Source organism: Drosophila mauritiana, chromosome X (genome assembly GCF_004382145.1).
Source record: "Drosophila mauritiana strain mau12 chromosome X, ASM438214v1, whole genome shotgun sequence".
Taxonomy (NCBI): Eukaryota; Metazoa; Arthropoda; class Insecta; order Diptera; family Drosophilidae; genus Drosophila; species Drosophila mauritiana.
Window position 1 is genome coordinate 6,855,084 of NC_046672.1, and position 24,002 is coordinate 6,879,085.

Below are 24,002 nucleotides of genomic sequence, written 5' to 3' on the forward strand. Positions count from 1 at the left end.
CATTTTAATACAAATCGATTGGCATTCAAAATTTTTGTTTTTAATTTTTGGCCAGTTTTTTATTTTACAAAATTGCAAAAATGTATTTTCCTAAGTCCGTCAATAAATGTTAAGGCTGGTTAGCATTGGTAATAAACTATTCAAAACATTAATTCTATTAGCTGTATGAGCAATTTAAGCAAAGTTATGGAGAAAAACCCATTCAAAAATATGAAAACTTGTCAAAAGTCGTACCTCGCTGATCTCGATCAAAATGACGGATCGATTGGCGTTAAGAATTGGTGATTTTTTTTATCTTATAATGATCTTCCGTAAAATTTAATAATCTACAAGATTTATAAAAACTTTACCGATCGCTGTTATCGAGTGCAGCGTGCTGTTATAGAATCCACGCTGTTAATTTGCCACATTCTGTTAAGCGCACTGCTCCATTGAAAAGATCCCATCTCTATGAAAACGACCGTTACTTTTGCGTTCTGTTTGAATTTTAAATGTTCTTTCGTTTATTTGCTCTTCTTGTAATGTGACATTCTTAAGTACAACAATTAGCTGCTAGTTTAATATATGTATATATGTGTTTTTGTATAAACGAGTTAAAATTCAAGTTTTTCTTATTGGTTTTCCCATTTTCTTGTGTAGTTTTACGGACTACGAACATTTTACGAGTCTGTCTGCTGTCTGTGTGTGTGTCGTTTAATCGGTATTTTTCGTTACATTACGTTATTACTTTTAAATATTTAGTTATTTCAAAAAAATTTCCGCTCGGGGCTTAATATTTATAATATATATATATATATATGTATGTACGTTTTGTATACGGTATAGTTAATATAATTGTTTTGTCGAATATATTCCCTTTGTTTGTTGCTTGCTATTTAAACTGTTGTTTTGTTCCACTAAACTTGTTCTATGTATGAATGTATGTATGTATATTGCTTTTAGGTATGCATTTATTTGTAGGCATTTTATAGTATTCTTTCTTTTCGATTTTCTTCTTTACCTAATCTGTATTTTATTCTGTTTTTTGTTTTCTGTCGTCTAAGTTGGTGTTCGGTTTTTAAAAAATCTTTCATAGGGCAGTTCACGTTTCAAATACAATCATCGCCATCCGATCTAGTGCTAATCTCACTATGCAAAAAAAAACTGACTTCACCTCAACGGGCGGTCGTATCTCCTCCTCCTGGTAGTTGCCATTTGTTTAAATCTATGTATGTCTCATTTTTGTATTCTTTGAATTGTATATATTTTGTCGGTGATTATTTTTTTGTTAAATTTTTTTATTTTTTAGATGAAAGATGAGCGCTACTAGGGGCACTACATTTGGGTAATTTGGGAATAGAGCAGATAGATAGATGGTCGAAATTGAAACCACGAAATAATACCAAAAAGTTTCATAGGATAAAGCGCCTATATCTGCCTAACTTCGATCACTCCTTCAACGGAAGCAGAAAAAGAATAAATCTATCTGAATCTGAACCTATATCTGGGGTCTCCATAATCTCCGCTTGGTTGAGGTTCTTTTCAAGTCGTTTGTTAGTTAGTTTTTTTTTTTTGGTTTTCTTGTATAATATGTTTATATAAAAAACGTTTTGTCTTATGCTAGAAAAAAAATTGTATGCATATTTCTGGTATTTTGGTTTTTCTTTATAAAAAAGATTATTACCTTCTAGACACATTTACTTCGATATAAAAAAATGTATAATATATATTCCGTTACTTAACACGTTTCATGCTTTAAGTTATTATTGAACAACATTTTAAATGTATTTGCGATTAGGTTTTCTGTGAGGTTACCTTGTTCTACAATGTTAGTTATTAAAATTACCAAAAAAAATTCTATTCAGTTGCTGCGCCTACATTTCGGTCTCGGTATTACAACAAAATTAGCTTGGCTTCTTATGAGTAAAGAAAAAAAATGTTCTAAAGAATTACGAGAAAAAAACTGTCTCATTAAAAAAAAATCAAGTTCGTTTATGATTTGCGTTTCGTCACATGCTCAAAAAATAGTCACAAAAATTATTCCCTCATTTCGCTTTCCAAAAATTAATTAATATTTACTTTTGGTTTGCCTTGGCTTAATCTAGTTACACGAGACAATCGACAGCATGCTAAGGTGCCATATGCATTGTATGAGTTCTCCTTCCGATTAATCCGATATTCGTTATGTATATATCCGCTTACTCACTAAGGCTACTTTGGTTGAGACTATTTGCATTCGATTTAAGTGAGTTCGACGCCGCCTTCCCGACTGGAGGGCTTTAGAATGAATGTCGCTTGCATAGTGATTCAATATTCGCTTTCGCTTTTGTATATAATTTTTTGCATTCACTAGTGCGCACTGTCGGATCTAATTTGTTAATGTTTTTGAATCGCTATATTTAGTATTCAGCACAACCAAGCTGTATGTGTTTACTGTGTGTCTGCATCTTAACTTTTCCTTCTGCATGTTTCGCTTAAGTCTAATTGTTGTTTGTTACTCTTAATTCGTTGACATATGTGTCACACAAACTGGGGAAAAACGAAATCTTTTTGAACAGAGTTTTTTTTTTAGTCTTAATCATAGGTTTAAATAAAAAGAAAACTCAGGGGTAGTGTGGTTTGTGTCGAATATGTTTATTAAGTTTCCTTAAATATTGGTTTTTCTTATTTTCTTGTACGATTTGTTTTAAGCCAGAGACATGGTAATAAAATAATAAAATAAATTTGAAATTCTGATTTTTTTCTGTTTTTTAACAAATTAAAATTTTTTTCACAATTTTTTTGCTTGATTATAAGAAATTCATAAAAGTATTGATAGAATTTTGCAAAAAGGATCATCGCATATATTGTAGTAACAAAATTAAGGTTCTTTCATTTACTTATTTACCTACACCGAAAAAATATTTCTTGCCTGCTGGAGGAGTGACTGGCCAATTTAGAATTTCGAAAAGTATGTAAAGCAAATTAAAAGTTAAAACGTTATCCATGCGTTTTTTAGGCAATCAAACCAAGTCACTCCTGTGATTTTACGTGTTTTTCTTTCGTTAGTTTCGATTGTGTCTCTATTTTTTCTTTTATCTTTCCCATTCGGTTTCCTCTGATTTTCGTTTTGACGGGCTATTTATCACGTTTCTTTGTTAGTCGCTTTTTGAATGTTACTTTTGTTTTTCTTGCTGTTACATGCTCAAGTTGTTTCGTTTAATAAACTAATAAAAAAAATGGATTTCATGAAAAGTGTTTATACTTATTCAAAAAAAAAAACATATTCATTATAGCTATGAAAAAAATTGGATTTGTATTGTAATTTTGTCTGATTCTCTTTCTCCTTCGCCTACTCAAGCATATTTCTAGCTAAGTTGTATGTTTTCGTTTTATATGTTATGAATAAACAGCCTGAAAACTTGAGCATGTCCAGTCATTTTAGCCGTTTCGTTACGTATAATATAGACAAAAAAATTGGATTTATAAATTATGAAAAAAAATAATATATATTCATATATCTGGATTAACTTCAGCTATAAACATACACGATGGCCGTGTACATTGTTGCGGCATAGTTCGCGCCAAAAAAATCAGTTTCAGACAGAAAAAAAAACAATCGGAGCTTATGTCATCACGCCTATAAGTATGTTATATAGTATAGATATATATGTGTGTTTATATAATATATTTTGTCGTTTTCGTTATGATTATACGTTATAAATATGTGACAAAAAAATGTATTTCTCATAGGTTTTTTCTCTAAGTTTAAGCAAAAAAAGATCTTCGTCGATTTTTCATTCTATGTATATATATATATATATGTATATATATAATTATTTATGATTTGTATACATATACGTGTCTTGCCTTAGAGCTAGTTACAACAAAATTCCTCCCAAAAAAAAAGCACAAAAAACCAACTACAACATATGGGTTAAAGTGAGGAACATACAAAAAAAATAGTAAATTAATTCTTGTGGTTTGAGAACATAAAAGTTTCGGTTGTTGTATATGGTTTCGATGAATGCTGATACTACGATGATCAATATAAGGTATTCATAGTTTTCTATATATAAATTTTTTATATATAATTTTTAATTTGAAGATTGCCTTCATCATACGCTTCTCAACTCTCTGGTTATGTACGCCATAAAAATCCGACATTTGCGGAGTTTGTGGATGATGCCGTTGCCGTTGTTGAAGTGGAAGTTGATGCAGCCGCTGATGTTGTCGAAGCTGCTGTGGTGTTGTTGAAGCTGTTGTTAAGTTGCAGCTGTTGCAACTTGAGTGTCTGCTGATGCAGTTCTTGTTCAGTCGTTGACATATTAAAACTGAAGTGCTGCGGCGAAGTGTGGTGATTATTAGTGTTTGTGGTGTGTTTGCTACAGCTGTCGGGATCGCTGTTTCCAACGATGTCGCCGCTGCAGTTCTTGTTGTAATTGCTGCTGCTAGCTGCATTGTTGGAGAAGTTGCTGCTGCTAGCTGCATTACTGGTGAAATTTCCGTTGCTGTTGGTGTAATTACTGCTGCCAGAAAGATGGTTGGTGAAGTTGCTGCTGCCAGCCAAATTACTGGCAAAGTGGCCACTGCTTGTGGGGTTGCTGGTTGTTGGGTTGTTGGTGAAGTTCCCACTGCTTGTGGGATTGTTGGTAAAGTTGCTACTGCTAATGGCACCGTTACTGGTGAAAGCACTACCGTTGCTGTAATTGCCAGTAAAACTATTGGAGTGATTGGAATTATTATTGAAGCTATTGTTGTTGCTTATGGCAAGCAACTGATTGCCCAGACTGCTACTGCTGCCATTGTGGTGTGATTGGCGTGATTGTTGTTGAAACGGCGGCGAAGATGGCATAGTCAATGGCTGCTGTTGCTGTGATTGTTGATCCTGCGGTTGTTGCAATTGCAATTGTTCCTGAAGATAGTGAAGAGCAGCAACTCCATTCTGACGTATTGTATTGAAGTTAATGTTATTGGTGTTCGATGTGTTAATGTTATTGTTGCTTCCATTTGGACTTATATTGTGAGCAGCAACATTGCCCAGGCGTTGTTGTTGTGTTTGTTGTTGATGGTATTGCTGGTGGTAAAGTAGCATGTTGTTCTCGTTGCCATTACCATTGCCAATACTATTATTGGAGCTACCGGTGAAGCCCAACGCCTGCTGCTGATGTTGTAGTAGTTGCTGCTGCTGTTGCGGTGTCAATTATAAGTAAGGATAATGGTACTTCCTACGGTACAATCCGTCAAGCAAATCGGCAAAGTTTTCGCCTAGATTGATAAAAGGTGCGAAAGCAAAGAAAAGGTTAAAAAAAAAAAATTATTAGTATAATGTTTCAATAGTATTTTAAGGTATCATGCGTATCTAAGAACAATTAGAAAAAAAAAAAACTTAAAAAAAAAAGACTTAAACTTAATATAACTTAATATATAACTATCCCTTCGTTTTGGTAGAGCCCTGATTTAACTAGCCTAGGTGAGAGAGATTAATTAGGTTTAGTATTTGTTTAGAGAGTTTTGTTTGCCTTCTTGATTTAGATGGTGTTGGGTTAGTGTTTATTGTTGTTTGTTTTCTTGTATTTTTGTTACTTTTGGTTTACTTTAGGGATTTGTAGTTTTAATTTAAGCTGAAGTTTTGTAATTGCGTTATATTTATTTGTTTTTTGATTACAAAGGATTTCCCACTCGATAAGACACACGATTAAAGGGTTTTCGTAATTTTCATTAAACGTGCCATGTTTTCTGTTTCCATTTCAGTTTTGTGGAACTATTGGGATGGGACGGGGACTTGGATTGGTGTTATCAAAATAAATTGATGACTGATCTGGTGATGGTCTATTTATGTGTGTTTATGTTGTGACTGATCTGTGGGCGTAAGTCAAACACTCACATACAAATATTCAAGTGCGTTCAAAGAACATTAGCAAGCAAAACATGTCTTATATAGTTGTTAAAAAATATCTAGTTGGAGATTTAAACAGGTTTTTGGTTTAGTTTAATTTTTTTTAGCGAGAAACATTTACGAACTGGATAACTTTGATGAAGTAACAGGAGTTCGCAGGGCAGACAAAGCAGACCGTTAGGGGATTTTGGATTAAACGATAATCTAATGAAAAACACTAAACAAAATTTTCAAAACGAGGGGCTCTAAGAGATCTCGGTTTTAGTTTTTATAAGGGGTGAATATTAAGCACAAGCAAACACAGGTTGTTTTGTTAGCAGTTTAACTCTTGGGAAGGCCAGCATTAGAATTTTAAATTTAATTTTAGTTTTTTTTTTGTTTTCATTCAATTTGAGTTCGAATCGGGGGTGATCTAGAAGTACAATTTTTTTTTTTGGCAGTTTTTCAATTGGAACTTTTCCACGCTCTAAGTCCCGAGAAGATGCTCGAAAAGAAAAAAGCGTTAGAGCAAATGCCAAGGAGCCAAAAGTTTAGTCTTGTAACTAAATCCATTTTTTAGAGAGAGAGATGGTTTAGTAGCTGGATGATGACATGAGAGAAAGTAATAACGAAAAACATGGCACGCTTTAAAAAGAAAATTCGGCTTATTTTTCAAGTATTTTTCCATTATAAATATATATATATTTTATATAGATTGATGAGAAATTTAAAAACTGAAATTGAACATTTCTTTTCCATCTTCTCAATTATGTGGGAGCGCATGAGTGTGCGTGTGTTGTGTGTGTGGCAGTGTAGGTGTGCTCTCTTCTTGATAGACTCTACTTATATAAATTATGGACTCTGTTATTTGATCTCTCGGCTAGATCTGTCTTAAGGGCTCTCAACAAATAAAAAGTTCTATAATTATTTGCTTTTCTGCGGCAGAAAAACAAGAAACTATGCTAGTTTACGACTAGGAGTAGTTAATTAGAAATATAATTATATAAAAAAGGAATAATTACTATCGAGACCAAAGATAGCATCGCATATAGCATCGAATAATGAGCGTAATTTTTCCATAGCTCCGTCTATAATGAAAAATAGGAACAAAACGAAAAAAAAATTGTACAACTTGGATTAGTTGCGGCGCATATTGAGTTTTTTGTAGGGTTGCTTGGTTTTGGATGAAATGGGGGAATAAAGATTGTTTTTTTTTATGGAGATTATTTAATTATCAAGATCTTGTCTTTTCTTTATTTTTTAACATTTTTTTTGTCAACAACAATCAATAAAAATGAGATGAGTCGATCGTTTTTCCTTCGGCTGAGGAAGGAAAAGCGACCAGTTCTGGGTTAGTTCTGTGAGTAGATAAAAGTACAATAGAGTATCTACGGCTTGGAAACAACAAATGCGAAATACAATAAGAAACACAAACTACGGGTTGAACTTGAAATCGGGACACCAATAACTAAAGTCAAGCTAAAAAAAATTAAACCAAACTAAAAGTGAGTAATTTAAATCTAAACTGTCTTCGGCGAACAATTCCGAAGTTCAAAGATACTCTTGCCATTGATCAGGGGAATCGTTAACACCTTTTCACTATGACCATTGTATTGCAAAGATATCGTATTATACTTTTCAAGCTTAACACAAAATGTTGCGTTCTGTCTGATAACAATAAATACAATAATTTACGCATATGATAGGTTATTAATCTTTTACAAATATTTCCCATTTTTGTTTTGAATAAAATGTGTTTTTTTCCCCAAACATAGCATTTTTATATAAAGGTCAAGATAATATCCAATAAATTTGTTTAGCTATTTCCTAAATCACTCAAAGTAAACAATGCAAATGATATTTTGATAAAATGGAAAACAACAACAACAAAAAGCCATCAAAAATGTAAGTAAATGTAAGGTTCAAAAAAAAATGTATGGAGGGTTAGCAATATCTACAAATAAGTTCGAATAATTTTGCACATTTGTTGCTTGGTTTTAGTAGAAATGATTGTAAATTTAATTATAGAAATATATAAAATTGATTCCTTAAATATCCACACTGAATCACTGACACGGAAAAAAATATACAAAATAAATTTGATTATGCGATTTTTTCGATTTTTTTTTTGTTTGAGAGCACTAGGCAGAGATGAGTAACAAAAAAAATAACAGCTTAGCACACAATTTTCACTTGAAGAAAATGTTATTATGAAATACACTGGCAAAAAAAGTTTAAAAAAATATTTGTTTCCTTTTTGCACTGGAATCGATAAAGGGGTGTATGGGTTAAAAGAGAGAGACATCAATATGGTTATAGTTTCGTGTCTATTTTATCGTTGATATTTCAATCCATTCATAAAAAAAATCACATTAAAAAAATAGAAAAAAAAGATGGTGGTATATGAGAGGGGTTCTGAGAGGTTCGTTTTTAGAGGGGTGGTTGTGTGACTTTTGGCAGCACCCCGTTATCGTTTCGGTTGAGTGCGCGCATACTTACCATGCGCCTTTCACTTCTTTCTAATCACTTTCACAGTGTCTCTGTCTGTCACACAGTCGTCCGCCTCTCTCTGTCTCTTGTGCCTGGGTACTGTAACTGTAACGGGAAATCTGCACTCGCGCTCTCGTTCGCACCCTCTTGCACGCACGCGTGGTAGATGGGGAATGGTGATATCCTGCCAACTCCTAGTTGCCGTCCCACAGCACACGTACAATCGTTCACACACACACACACACACACTCACACAAGGCAGATAAGCAATATCAAAAATAAAAAAGAAAAACAAAAAAATAGTGAAAGGAGTATGGGAGAAAAACTTCCCGTTGTAAAGTATATGAGATCCAGATGCATCTGGGCTTTTTCCAACACTGCATTTTTTCAAATTAGCTTGAACTTGAAAAAAAATAAAAAAAATTTGCGATTTTGGTTTTTGGTTTTATGTTTGTTTTGCTTTTCGCCATTTATTATATTCAGTTTCTCTGGTCACACGTTCGGGATTTTGTTTTATATACTTGATTTTTGTTTTGAAATGCTTTTAACGCACTACAAACTAAATAATTATTAAAATTTAACGCTATTTTATAGAATAGGTTTCATATAGTGAAATATATATGTATATTATAAGTATATCTAAATAGGGGATTTTTTTTAATTATTTGTGTTTTTCGTTTTTGTCGATATATGGGAAAAACTTTATGATAGAAGATATCAGTTGAAAAACAGAAATATTTAAGTTTTCTTGTTTTTTCATGTTGTTTATCTTGCAGTAGATTGTAGTTGTTGTCGCTGGTAGAGATGGGCAAATTAAAACCAAAAAAAAGGGTGTGATTCGATTTCAATATTATTGATGCGATCTGAAGATGCTGAAGAGGTAAGTGGATCTAAAAGGGTTACAGGTTAATGCTCGGCAACGCTTTCGTAATTTTTACTCCTTTAGATTTGTATTTTATATCGTGAGTTGTTTTACTTTTATAATTCAGTTCTGATTGCTTGATTGCAATGTTTGTTTAATCTTCTGTTGTCTCGCACCAGTCTTTTGTGTAAACGGGAAAAAAATTAACAAAAAAATACTAGGATCAAAAAAAATTGCACTCTTTAGCTTCGTTCAAGAAGGATATATCATCTTTTTTAGTGGGTTATGCTTTTCTTGCTTTTTAGTTAGGTATCGATTCAGTCCTTGGTTGGTTTATCTCTTTGTTGTTAATGTATATTACTCATTATGTGCATTTCGGTGTATTTTTTTTTATAAAAAAATTGCAGCTTTACGTTTTGTTATTGTGCTGTATCCGGGAAAAAAAAATTTTCCGCTTTGGAAAACACACACATAAAAAAAATGTTTAAAAAAAATGGTTTTCGACTAACACTCTTACGTGAACCTTGAAGTGCTAGTTTACCGATTCGCCTGGTTTTGTGTGTGTGTGTGTGTAGTTGTGTGTTCTGTTGTCAAAGTTGTGAAAGAAAAGCTTAAGATTTAAGCCTAAACAAAAAAACGTGATATTTTCCTTTCTCTTTTTAGTTGTAGGTTAGTATCTAAAAATTACTTTTTTTTACGTTTTCCAAATGATTATTTTTAATTTTTTTTTTAGTTTTGTTATATTTTTCAATTACACTAAAAACTTTTAATACAATTCAATTCTTGTTTTTTTCTTTAATCAAAATATACGACATATATATTAGTATAATATATATGAACTGCGAAATTGCAACAATAAATTGAATTATTTACGAATTACCGAAATAAGAGCAAATAATAGAACTAAGTATGCATTCATATTGTTGTTGGTTGTTAGTGTTATGTTTGTTGTTGGTTGGATTGTTTTTCGTAGCCTGCTGTTTTGTTGTTGTTGTTTGTGAAATACCAAGAGAAACAAAATGAATCAAGGGGTTCAGATGTAAACATTCTCAAGATTAATTGGTATATATGTATTCACTATATACCCAGCAGATCGCTCTTGATTTTATTTTGTGTGTGGCTTGTGTGTTTCATCTTGTATTCGTTTCTGGATATTTGTATTTCAGATAAACTTTTTAGCATCGAAATAGGGATGCGAGTTTTGGAAGCGTTGCTGTGATTTAATTGATCTACCTCTGTGCATCATGTTGAATGCGGCGGCCATATGTGCTGGCGGCTGTGGTGGCGGCGGTGGGACATTAGCTGGAACCACGCCCATCTGCGACATAAAGTGGGCCGCCTTCGCCTTGCCGTGCTCCTCAGCCAACCGGACGGACAGCGGCTGCGATCCGCCCTCGGGTATTACGTTGTTCAGCGCCGAAATGGCCTCCTGGGCCTCCTCACGCTTGTTGTACCTGCATAGTTTGATTTATCGATCGAAATAACACACCATAGTAGATGATGGCAAATGAGCGATGGTTTATAAAAATGAGAGAAAAGAAAGAAAACATAATGAGCCGGGTGTCGAAATAATAAGGGGAAAACATAATACAATTGGCCAAAGGGATACATTCAAAGGTTCTGCGAGTCGACAAATTCTATACTTCCAACGTTTAACTCGATACAGAAGCACTTATGTTACTCCAAATGAAGTTTTAGTGACAAAACAGAATGTTCGACTCAGAGAACCTGGATTGTGGGCATGAACAGACCACCTTAGTCTTCTGATTGCACATCTTAACCATAGTAAACTTTATTGGGCACTCACCGAACAAAGGCCACACCACGAGGACGACCTGTGAGCTTGTCACGCAAGATGTTCTTCTGCACAATGGAACCGTACTTGCCGAAGATCGTGTCCAGCTGATCGTCGGTTATGGTACGCGGCAGATTGGTCACATACAGATTGGTGTCCTTGATCGATTCTCCGCCGGGACGAGCATAGGAAACCTGTTCGAAAATAATGAAATGGATTAGTTATCTAAGTCTTTGCCTGACTTAAATGCTTTCAAGATCTCACCTTAAGCCGCTTGTTGCGCACTGTGATGCCATTCAGCACTTTAATCGCACGCTGCGAGTCCATTTCCGATGTGAAGTCCACGAAAGCATAACCAAAACTGTAGCCAGTCTGTCGGGTGATAAAAATTGAGATTTAGTTTGTTTGTATTTTCTTGAGAAGATGGAGATATCAGCTATCTGACATATTTGGAGAAAAGACGCTTACCTTATAGTCTCGCATGATTCTGCACGTGTTGATGGGTCCAATGGCTCTGAATAGGGCGTACAGCTCGCGATCGGTCATGTCCTGGGGCAAGTAGTTGACAATCAAGTTGGTGTTGCTTGCCCGAGGATCGTTCATGAGATCATCACTACCACCGCTGCCCAGCGACAATCCGCAGAGGTTATTCAGCGAGTTGTTGCTGGCCATCGGCGGCAGGTGGCACATGTTGCCGCCCCCTAGATTGTTGGCACTCCCACCATTTCCGCCGCTGCCGCCGCAGCCGGGGAAATCGTTGTAACCACGACGCGACGAGGAACTTGGAAATGAAAATTCTGTATCCTGTGGCGAGAACGCATAACGTGACTGTAATCAGATTAACCATACAAAGATATTCTAGTGTTGTGAGAAGGCCTCATTTCGCTTGTCTTGGGGTTAATTATTAGTAGATTGATTGGATTGGATGGTTTGGTTCGGTTCGGTACGGTTTGACTGGCTGCTGCTGCTTGGTTGTTATAATTCTCGAGTTCTGGAGATCGATATAGACACATACATATATCGATCGTTGCTTTTTGCCGGCAGCAACAACAACACACAACTTGCTTAGTGGATGAGGTGGTTGGCGAAGGTTCGGAGTGGCTTAAAACGTAGAAATCTACGACAAAAACGCTAACGGTAACAATATTCCAAATGCAAATCTCGCGAAAAAACGTTAGTTCTTTGAATTTCACATTGGTTAGATTTAAGGGCGTGCTTGAAACTCGAGTGCAGCGATTTTGAATTGTATTTGATTTTTGATTTAAGCATTAAATCGAAACATTCTCTTGCTTCACTGTACTTCCGTGTGTGTATTTGTATGTGTGAGCTAAACGGCATTCACAGGGTTGCAAAAACCAAAGAAAAAAATACGGAATTTCAAGAAATGCATAATTTCTCATTTTTCTTGAGTTTTTCTTTAGTGTGTTGTGTTAAGTCTCTTTAAGTATTTCTTTGAAGGTGTGTTTTCTGAGGGTCTGTGTCATTAACGTAGGAGAAATACAGTGCGAGGCAAAAATATATGAGCCAGAAACCGATCAATATAGATTTTTTTTAATAAGTGTTATTTTTTTTTAATGTGCTTGGGATGATCATGAAGTGATTTAGCTATGCATAAAATGGTATGGATTATTTTGTTATATTAAATGCCCACTTTTTGGTGTCATCTAATGCAATGGCGTCAAGTGTGTCCAATATTTTTGCTAGTCTGTTTTCTGTGTGGTAAAGAGTGCGCAAAACGCTAAACGGAAGCCAAAGCTGAGGCGGAAACGGAAACGGATATGAAAACGGACAATGTGACAGGGCGATACCTAAAGGTATTTCATTTAAAAACTGTCTCTGCTTTTCATGGCTCATGCAGGTGAGTTGAGTATTTTTGCTTGGCGTTTGTATTTCTGTGTGTTCTTTGTTTAGATTATTTTATTTAAGGGTTATGTATATTTATAAGTTGTTTGTGTTGTCGTTGCTATTTGAGTTTTCTTTGGTTTATGTTTATTATGTATTTGTTTGTTTAGTTTTTGTTGTTTAAATTGCAAACTTTAAGTTGTTAATTTGATTTTTATCATTATCAATAAACCAAAGTGAAATTGTTCAGCATCCATAAAATAATTCAGTTATGTTTTTAGTATTTATTTGTTATTCAAAAGCGTGTGTCCCCAGAGCGTTCATGAGACAAACTCAATAACATACAACTATTAATAGTAAAAGGCATAAAATTTATATTATTATTATTGTTATGATTATCAAAAACGAAACCGAACAAAACAAAATACAAAAGTCAGTCAATATCAAATGCATTGCCTTGAATTTGGTTTCAAATGAATAGCTTTTTCCTCATTGTTCTTTAATTGATTGCTTTCATGCAATTGAAAATGGAAATTTATCGCTAACAATAATTATAAATTTCAGGCGTAAGAATGAGTATATAAATGTGATGAATACTAACCATTCCGGATGGCAGAGAATGGGACATCCCAAATCCACGTCCACCACTGTACGATGGATCGATTCCATTTCGTTGGGGAAAAGAAAATATCAATTAGATCTCATAGAAATGATTGTGTTGTCGGTTATTGGTTAAGGTAAAATACAATTTAAAATTATCAAAATTAAATGTATAAAGCGCAATTTACTTATATTATTTAGCCATTTTGAAAATATTTTAAAAATGATTAAGAAATGTTTTGGCGCTGGATGATTTAACAATACTTTTCTTACTACTAACTTAATCTTATGACTAATGAGTTTTGAAAACTTGCTGCAGAGTACAGTAAACTGACTCGTGTGCAAATTAGCTAAAGACTTAGGTTTAATTTGAATGAGAAAACCATTAGTGGTTCTTAAAAAAAATTGAGAAATATTGATGTGACGATTTTGCAGTTTCTTGGAGAATATAACTTAGACTGACCCTTCAAACGATCCCCCAGTTATATTCAACCGTAAAATTCTACAAAACCCCCTTTGCCTTAAGGTGAAAACAATTGTTTTCACTTTAAATATTGGCACTTAAGAAAAGCATGATGTATTTTTTTTTTGTACTTTCGAATCACCGAAAAAAAAGAAAAAAAAATAATCATGGGACTATACTAGTAACCCATATCGGACACTTTGTGGTTGGAGCACATTTTCACTTTAAAAAAATCAAAAAAATAATCACTTTTGGCACTTTTTCATCACATTAACAAAAAGGAATGTGTTTTTTTTTTTATAGTTTCGGACATCGTCGTTTCTTCCCACGTCGAATTTTGGCTGCATATCATATGTGGTTCATACATTTATGTCTAAGTTAGGGCTTATATTGATTTTTATAGTATTGTACAACAAGCTGTTTCCCCAATATTTTTTCATTATATTATTATATATTTGGTTTTTGCCTTTGGCTTTAGTAGTCTTAGAGTCTTGTTACTTACAGGGCTTTGGAGGTGTCCTCGATTCAAAAACATTGCGTTTCGTTGGCGAGGAGACCATGGGGGGCGGAGCTGGCGCCATTGCCCCCCCGTGCAAATAAAAACTACATACTATCTTAAGAGTCAGTGAGTGTCTTTCGCTTTTCGGTGATAATGGTGGCTCTGCTTCTTTCTGGGCTGTGAAAAAAAATGTCTACACACAATTAAATTCAGCTGCGGCACAACGTAGATGATGGGCGTTACATAATTTTTGCTGAAAGGGAGTTTTGGTTCTTGTTTATGAGTTGGGTGTTTTTCGGGGGTATGTGTGTGTTTGTTCACAATGTGTACGAAAAGAAAAGTGAGATTAGGAAACCTCAAATACTCGCTGGCAAGGTCACACCAAATTCGTGAGCTTGATTTCATATTGCACAGTAAAAAAATATGCAAAAAAAAAAGGTAGGGCACAAAGTTCTCAATTACACGTTGATAAAGTCACTCTGTTTTCTTTGGAAATTTTGCTTTTATTTTCATATTGCACAGTAAAAAAAATGCAAAAAAAAGAGTGCCACTTTAAAATCTCAGATATGCGTTGGCAAGGTCACTCTGCGCTGGTGTTGATTGTTGATATTGTTGATTGATGCGATGCTGCTGCTGCTCTGCTTGCGGTTTGATGTTTTAGTATTTGTAGTTTTGCTCGGCATTTTATGACCTTGAGCAAATGTTGCATTTGTATTTGCCTTTTGGCTTTTATTCATTTTTGCTGATACTCTCGCAAGAGGAAGAGAGATGGTCAGCACAGGAATATAGAGAATGAGAGAACTTTGGGGGCAAAGGCAATTTGTCGGCTATATGCATTGGAATATGTTGGGTACTTAGGGGTTGGGATGGGGCAAGAGTGAGATGGCGACGCAATAACCACAACAACAACCGGTGCTTAAGGCTAGTTATAAACTGTAAAATCTCCCAACACGTGCGTGGAAAAAGGACAACCATACGTACATAACTTAAGGCTACTGCATGTCAAGGTCCTGACACAATTTTCGCACAGCACGTGATGCACTAAATTTGGAGAGGGTGCCCTCTGTGGCTGCTCTGTTTACATTTCATCGACTGCTGAATAATGTGCCATAAATTATACGACCCCAAAAAAAGAGGAAAGAAGAAGCTGCTCATAAAAATGTCACGAATGACGCTGTTTCTGCTTTTTCTCCATTTGTTTTATGCCCTAGGAGTATCATTATAGAAATCAGACCACTTCTTGACCCCGCTTTTCATTTTTTTTTTTGGCAGCAAAAAACAGTCAATTTGTCATTTCTTATGCAAAACTTAAGGCTTACGTACTAATGACGATGTGGCGATGGAAGATATATGGATAGCGAGGCGAGAAAAGAAAAACTGACCGAAAATAACGAAATAAAAGGCATTTAAGGCAAAAAAAGTACTTATTTTTTTGGTACAGTTACGCCAAGCAGTAAGTGTTTAAGAACAGAGACAAAAAATAATATAAAAGAGAGAGGTAGAGTTTTAAGAACATTTACCGGTACATTGTGAGACTGTTTAGGTTGCACAATCCGCACGATGAGAACGTTTTAAGGCCGTTTCTATAATCCTCTTGCCACAAACGAATTGCCCAGATACGGATACATGTATCTGCCTTGTTCTACGCGTGTTTATGTAAGAGATATATCAAGTTCCGATTCCCAGCGGAATCAAAACGCATCTGATGGCCCAAACATGGCGCACGTTCGGTCTTTGTAAATGCAGTTCGATCTTATAAATGGTTCATGTATATATATATTTATATATAAATATGGAAGATTGCGTTACATTACGTTGTTTCACGTTGATCGGTTAACATTTTTGCATATTGCTTATCTTTTATCACATACAACTGTAAATATAGGACAAAAATAAGGCATGTCGCGATTACGAAAACACGCAGACGACGATCAGCTGATTCAAAGTGAAAGTGTGTGCGAGTGTGGGATAAATGCGAGCGCATGAATGTATGCTATGAAAAATGGCACAACGCAAACGTAACAACTAGATCGAACGATTTATATGGTAAATACAACTAATGAGGGGATTCCTATGTAATGCAAAAAAGAACACCTTTTTATAGAGGATTGCTTGAAACAAAAGTAACATTTTCTAAGAAAAAACAAACAATGAATTTGCAATTGGGAGCGGAGCTTTTCAGGGGCGGGCTGTTCCCCTTAAAACGATTGACTGTTTTTTGCTGCTTTTGGTTCGCTATCAATGTGTTTGTGTATTCGTTTGTGTTAATTGCCCTTTGTATTTAATCGATTATTGGTTTTCTGTTATCATTGATTGCACCATCTAGCACATGTAACATTTAATTATACTTATATAAATCCTCCTTGTTGTTGCTGCGGTTATTGTTATCCATTCCTGTGGCTGTTCTCGTTGTTTTTCATTCTTTCTCTGATAATATCAGAGCGCAAAAATAAAAAGAAGAATCAAGTGAACTAAAACTAAAACAATGTGTAGGTGTGTGAATGAAGAATGAATAGGGGGACGAACACCACTCAATATGATTTCCTTCTTTTTTTTGCCGGCGACATCGACAGCAAATCGATAACAATCTCAAGATTTTATCAACTGTCAATCGACATCCTTCCCTGCACAAATACCAATGCACATACACCGACAAGTTTTGCTAGTAAAAGAGATTTTGAACAAGCAAATAACTTGAACTTTCATAACCAATAAGTCTAAATCTAAACGAAATAATAACGTTGACTGCAAACTGTTTTCCAGCAACAAGAAATTTTCTTCTTCGTACAAACTATTCAAAAAAAGGTTGGGTTGGTCTTTTGTTCGTTCGCCAAAGAGGTATGGGTAGCAAAAAAAATTAGGTAAACACTGTATCATCTTAACGTTTTGTGTGTTATGTGTGGGAAAGAATGGGTGGAAAGGAAGAGGGGATTGGGGATTGTAATTCGAATGGGTATCAAGATCAAACATAAGTGATGTGGATGTGGCTGACGAAACGTGAGAACGCAAGTTTAAAAAGTTACCTCGACTTGTTGTTGTAGCCATATGGGGGATAACCTCCATTATTATTGTTACTACCCGGATTATTGTTGCCGTACATATCCTGAGAGTTGGGAGTGTGTTTTTCGAATCAACAAAAATTACACCCTCAAGCGAAGGTGAGTTTCGGTTTTAGAGGAAAAGGATGATGAGGTGAGTTGCAGTTGAGTTGAGGTTAAGAACGATGATCGAGATTAGATCGATCTCTTCTTCGACTTTCAATTGTTTTGGCGCTCAGCGCTCTCAGCTGGCCTGCTGCTGTCGTTGTTGTTGTTTTCCTGTTTCTTCTCTTCTGCCTCTGATCAACTTTCTTGTGTTGTACTAAAATTGCTGTTGCTCTGTTTCTCTTTTTACATGTGTGCACGCTCACTGTGCTTTCCTCTCTTAAGTCCTATGGGGTTTTCTCTTAGTGTGTGCTTATTATAGCTGTTCTTGTAGGCGCGCTGTTGTAGTTGTTGTAGAAGTTGAAGAGTTAATAGAGTTGTTGTTGTTGGTACTAGGAGTTGATTGATCGATTTAGTTTAGAATCAATTGAATTTCCCTTAGCTTGGTGAGGGGAGGGGGTGGAATGGTGGTTCTACATTTATATGATGGCAAAAAAAATATGACAAAGACGTGAATTGTGTGCTGCGCGATTTAATGAACGAACTACAATGAAAAACCAATACCTAAATAGAGAAACGCTCCGTTAACTGTATCACGCATTGAGCTGAGTTTATGTGTGTGTGTGAGTGCTTAAAACTAGAGTTGTAAGGCATTAAAAGAGAAAAGGTTGTAGATATTATTTTTAAGCAGATCCCGAAGGAATAAACACTAACACAGGTTATAGCTTAAAAATACACTTAATAAGTACATAAATTCGTAACACTTTGAATACAGTCGCTTATCCAGGATTGCCATACCATAAGTTAAAGCAAACGATTTCTTAAACAAGTCACTAGTAAATAAACTGCGCATTTATACAATATTTTGACTAGGAAACAAGCGATTGTATAGAACAGAACATACCTCGCCATCTTAAAGTTATAGTAAGACGACATGGTCGAACAGGGAGTCACAGTATCGAAATTGAAATCCATAATGGGATAATCACAAAGTTACGTTTTTCAACAAATTGAATGTAAGACACACAAGAAATCACAAGATCTGAGGACACAAGTTGGACTTGTCACGAGTGGAACTCGACTGAAGATGTCCTGCGGGCCATCGATCTATTTAAGGATCGACGGAGGGGTTCCGGGCGAGTGGGCGGTGTCTGGGTGCCAGGTAGAAGATCGAAGGAGGCAAGGTGCGCGTGCCAGTCGCGTGGGCTACCTAAGATCCCGCGAATTGATCCCGCTAGGAAGTGTGCCAGGCGTACTTTCTTGGGTGGCCGGCTGCATCTCGCGGATCCCCGATTCCCGGATCGCGGATCTTCGCAGGCAGGCAGATGTTCCGCATTCTCGGAAGCTGGATGCCGGCAAGGTGATAGTTCTATTTTTTGGGCCGGGTGGGTGGAAAACGCCGAAAGGTGGAACGTGGCAAGCTGCAAGTTAATTACTTGGAAGCAAGCTGCATTTTGTATTGCTACCCGACTTAAATTCTGTGAACATCTTTTGATCTGTAGGTAATAAGATTCTTAGAACGTATCAAACTACGATTCCAGTAACTCCAAGAAGGCATATCAAATGAAATTGGTCATTAAGATTCAAACTGAACTTGGGCAATTGAAACGTTATCCGTTTCTGAAGCAATGCCAGCACAATACTATTTCCATATCTATATCTATTATCGTTAAATGCCTATTGATTTCTATTACACTAATATAACACTAATTAAAATTGTGTTTCAATACTCTAATTAAAAGTCGAATCAAGCAAGAGCAATTGATATTATTAAATATAAATCCTGCAAAGAGTCATATCGCTATTAACTCTAAATCCCCATTAACATAATCCTCGCCATAAATAACCCATTATAGATCCTATTTTCCTGCAGGCCAATTGCAGCTGCCTTTTTGCTAGGATTTCGGACAGGGGCAGGTGAAAATGCAGATTTACCTCCCCGCTTATAAAAACGCCGGGTGGAAAAAATCGAACTGCCCGAAATACAAAATACCAAGAACGGAGATTGCAGGAAAATTCGTGGACAATTTTTCAACAGAAACTTTAAGACAGTCAAGGTGTTTGGTTCACTCAAATCGCACGTTTGGTTCACTCTAATCGAACGCCAAGAAACGAAGTTCAATTCTCAAAACACAAAGTGATAATTTAGTATTGGTTTGAGTGTAATTTTGGTTTTTAATTTTTTTAGTGTGTATTTAATATCATTATCGGTAATTACAAATGAATTTGACCAATGTACGATATTATTATTCATCTAGGCAGAATGACTATGAATTAACTTCCAATCTTAAGAAGTACCATTTCCAGTGAGTCCTAAACCCTAGCCATTGTTTTTCCACAAGCAGGAAGCAAATCCTATACATAAGTATTCGTCCTACACTTTGGGATCCCCCAGCCAAAAAGAAGAGCAAGAGCTGGCTTTCTATTTCAGGGAAGCGAATGAGGAACCAAAACTTTTGGCAAACAGAGAACAAGGAAAATGGAAAATACGAAGCTGCGGAAAGAGATGCGAGCAGCGAAGAAGGGGGGAGAAGAGGAGCCAGAGAAAACGAGGGCAGCCAAACGAAGGCGCAAAAGGGGGCGGCGGCCAAGTGGGTGGGGCGGCCTAAATCGCATTGGGTCGCTCAGAAACACAAAAACCAGAATAAAAGCCGGCTGGAATGGGGTGGTACGGTCACCAAATTCGAGGGCTGCTCTTTTCCCATGTACAATATACAGCAAATGCCGAAAAAAAAGAAAGGAAAACAGAAGCCCAGGGAAGGAAAATGAAAATATGTACAGAAATATATAAAACAGAGTGTGTACCTCGCTTTCCAGCGTGAAAACGGAAAATGCGGAAATAGAGAAACGAAAAGCGTCACAAGCTGTGAATACGGGAAAAGCAAAAAGGTGGGGGAAAATACAAAAGGGTAACCAGAAGGTCGGTCTCTCCAAAAATGGGAGAGCCCAGAAATGAAAGAAAATCCAAACAGAAGTAATAGAGTACCGAAGACCCATAGACTTTCCATATGCAGATGGGTGAAAGCTAAATCACTATGAAATCAAAAACCAAAATAAAAGAAAGTCCATCACGCACAAAACTTTTGGGGAAAATGGATATCACAATGCGTGGTAATAATATATCCAAAGTATCATATTAAAACATTGAAAATAATCAGTTACAAATTATTTTAAAATATTACGACAAGATTTTGAAATATGTGACTTTTAACTGTTTAATACTTCAAAACAGCAAATAATAATGCAATGATACACAACAGCGGTAAATAATTACAAAACAATAATAAACAAAACAATGCAGTCTTCCATTGATTTCATTGACACCATTTAGCAGACATTTTTCGCCAGTGTAAGAAGGAAAGAGATGGAGAAAGCCCCAGCGAATTGTAAAGCAATAACAAAATGCCAGAAAAACTTTACAGTTTGATAACAGTAGTCGGCTAATTTGGAGCACAGTTGTGTAAATAGAGCAGCACTATTATGCAGTGCTTGAGTGAATGTGTGTGCTAAACAGCTGATAAAAGCGCATTTAAGTACATGAGCTAATATATACATACATACATATATCCAAAGACGCATGTACACATCTCTGCATCTAACAATCGCTCAGCTGGGAAAATGAGTCATGCACCCGCATGCATGTGTATGAATGGATCTCGGTCTGAAACAAAATCACAACGGCATTGCCAGCCACAATCAACGATCCATCGAACATTCCAGCTGATCGCCCGCTTGGATTGTTATTATACTTTTGTTATTGCTATTTCAAGTGTATCCAAATGCGTATGTATGTATGCTTTTCGAAACATTGTGCGAGCTTAATAAGTACAGTAGACACTTGACATTGCGGAACCGAAACAAACATATTTTCAAAGACGTATTCAATTTCATTCAACTCAATATTATCTGACATGAAAACATTGAAATAAGCACATACATAGCTACAAAATATACTCTTAAATAGCGATGCTAAGTAGTTGCATTATCTAGAGACCACTGTGGTGAAGCTTTTATTAACTGAAGACCAAATAAGGTTTAAAACGGGGTGCAACGCTCATGGGAATTGTGTAACGTGCAATTTGCGCAAGGGAATGACCTCAATGGAATGCAGAAAGGTGAATTAAGAGCGTTGGTGGAGGTGGGGGTAGTACTAGCTACCGCCATTTCCAATATCCCAATACGCTTTAACCGAACGGAACGATCGTTGCGATGCGACGTCATTGCCAACAGCAACAAGGGGATTGACCCACGGAGAGGCGGAGATGAAGAGAAGTGAAGACAAATGCAGCTGCCCTCTCCTCACCACTCCACTCCTCACCCAGCGGCCAGCTGCAACTTGGAAAACAGAAAATACGGCAGCTGAGCGTGCGATAGAGACAACAACAGAGAGCAAAGCGAAGATCTTCCATTGCGCTCTCTACCTGCCTGGAAATATCCAGGATCCCTGATCTTCAATGGAAAAGGGAGAGCCATAAACTAAAAGGCGCGTGTCGCTAATGAGGATATTTCAAATAATGTGTCGCCAACTAAAGCTATATAAACACTCAGCGAATAATTGACAATTATTTTAATTGCAGATGCTGTGGGCAACTTCAAAATATGCCATATCTTATCCAGGGGCACACGTGTAAGTGTAAGCCAAAACACGCTGCCTTCGACGATAACAGCTGGCAATGCCGTCGACGTAAGGCGATCGCCACAGTCGACCACAAAAAATTAGGTATCTACATATTGAAAGCAATCACAAAAAAATACAATTTATGCGCAGCAAGAAACACATGGTGGAATAGTTGGCGAAACAGGAAGTAATATGTATACAGGATATGCGTAAATGTAGGTAGTCGATTTGCAGCGGAACTAAAGGAAGTGGAAAAGGGACACGCAATAAACATTCAGGTAAAGCGAAACCTATTCCAGAATTTTCGGCCCTTAACAACTGGACGCGACTGTATGCATGTGTATTGTTGTCTTTTTCGCCTACCTTTCGTTATATCTTCATACTGCCCTTGGGTTTCTCTTGTTGTTTCTTTGCCCCAAAACGCTGTTTGTATACGAACAAAACAATTTACCCAGCGGGCTTAGTTATTTAGTTATACTAGAATGGAAAAAAAATTAAGCACTCACACACACGCTGTTGTTTTTATGTACAACTTACTGTTTATACAATGTATAATGTATATATGATTTTTGGGCGATGCTTGCATGTTTCTATGTACTACACAACTGTAACGGAAACGAAAAAACAAAGTGTAAGCCAGGCGCATGAATCGCCTTGCAAGTGTGTGCGTGTATGTTTATGCGTTTGCGGGCATATACACACACGCACGCTCTCTCACGTAGGCGCAACACACATATATACATGCGAATGACGAAGCCGCAAACACAGAAAAAAAAATTAGTATATGAAGTAACAACGAGTGGACGGGAGAGAGAGAAGGAGTGGGAGAGTGAGCGAAAACGGCTTTGCTTTAGCTTTGCTGTTGTTGCTAGTGGTGGGAAATGCTGAATGGAATTTTACAACATGTTTTCGGCTCGTTAATCTCTTTTGCACTCTACGTTCAGCTCAATAACTTCACAAAAAAAACCGTATACAGCAAAAAAAAAAATAAGAAATAAAAACAGCGAGTACTGCTCTTTACTCGCTCTGTTTAGATGTACATATGTATGTATTTGAGGCCAACAGCAAAAAAAATATAACATGTATAACTTGAAAAAAGAAAAGAAAAACTCCAAAAAATGCTTGGTTTCTTGGTAATTGTACTACTACAATTGCGATATGATCTATGCGCATTTTCACAATGTCTGCGTGTTTTCCACTATCGTTTCCTCTCCACTTTTCTCTTTTTGCGTGTTCTTTTAATTCCGCTTCGTTATATACACTTCACGTCACGCTAGAAACCCTGTGCATGTATGTATATATATATATATATGAATATATATGTACATACTGCAGTGTCTCTGTGTGTGTATTGTTTTTTCGCTGGGGATTTATTTCTTTTCACACACTTATTCTGCAGCTGCACGGCACACAAAACAGCTTCTTTGTCATGTTTTTTTAAAACGCTTTAACTTATTCACTTGGATCGTGTGGATGATTTACGTGGCGAGTGTCAGGAGGAGAAAAGAAAAATTACCAGAAAAAATTCACTGCGCGACTTTCCTTCTTCGGCAACAACAAAGCAGTGTGCACGTTTCGCGGTCGTCGGTCAATTTATGCTATTTGGTTGGCTTTACGGTGTGCTAACGCGTTATGGTTATTTTTCTGGGCACTCGGCTGGTCACACTGTCAATTTTCTACAAAGCGTTAGCCGGGACACAACCCATTTAGCGAATACACAAACCCATTTAGACAAGTTTCACACCTTCGATTGATTCGTAACGGTCACATAAAATTCAAATATGGGAATTCAAATCAAGCTTGAAATTTTAACTTAAACAGAAGGAAAGAAAATAGCAAATTAAAATAAAAACC

The 24,002-nt window shown here is 36.2% G+C and overlaps 1 protein-coding gene across 1 annotated transcript; it reads right to left on the minus strand.

The window, feature by feature from the left end:
- Positions 1–1,280: 1,280 nt before the first annotated feature.
- Positions 1,281–23,737, minus strand: LOC117148239. The gene is given in 9 exon segments (XM_033315543.1): positions 1,281–5,226; positions 6,859–6,924; positions 10,422–10,642; positions 10,996–11,177; positions 11,248–11,355; positions 11,452–11,787; positions 13,427–13,472; positions 17,411–17,922; positions 23,665–23,737. Coding segments are annotated over 8 exon segments (2,163 nt in total). The 5' UTR covers positions 17,488–17,922; positions 23,665–23,737; the 3' UTR covers positions 1,281–4,099.
- Between the last annotated feature and the right edge of the window lie 265 nt (positions 23,738–24,002).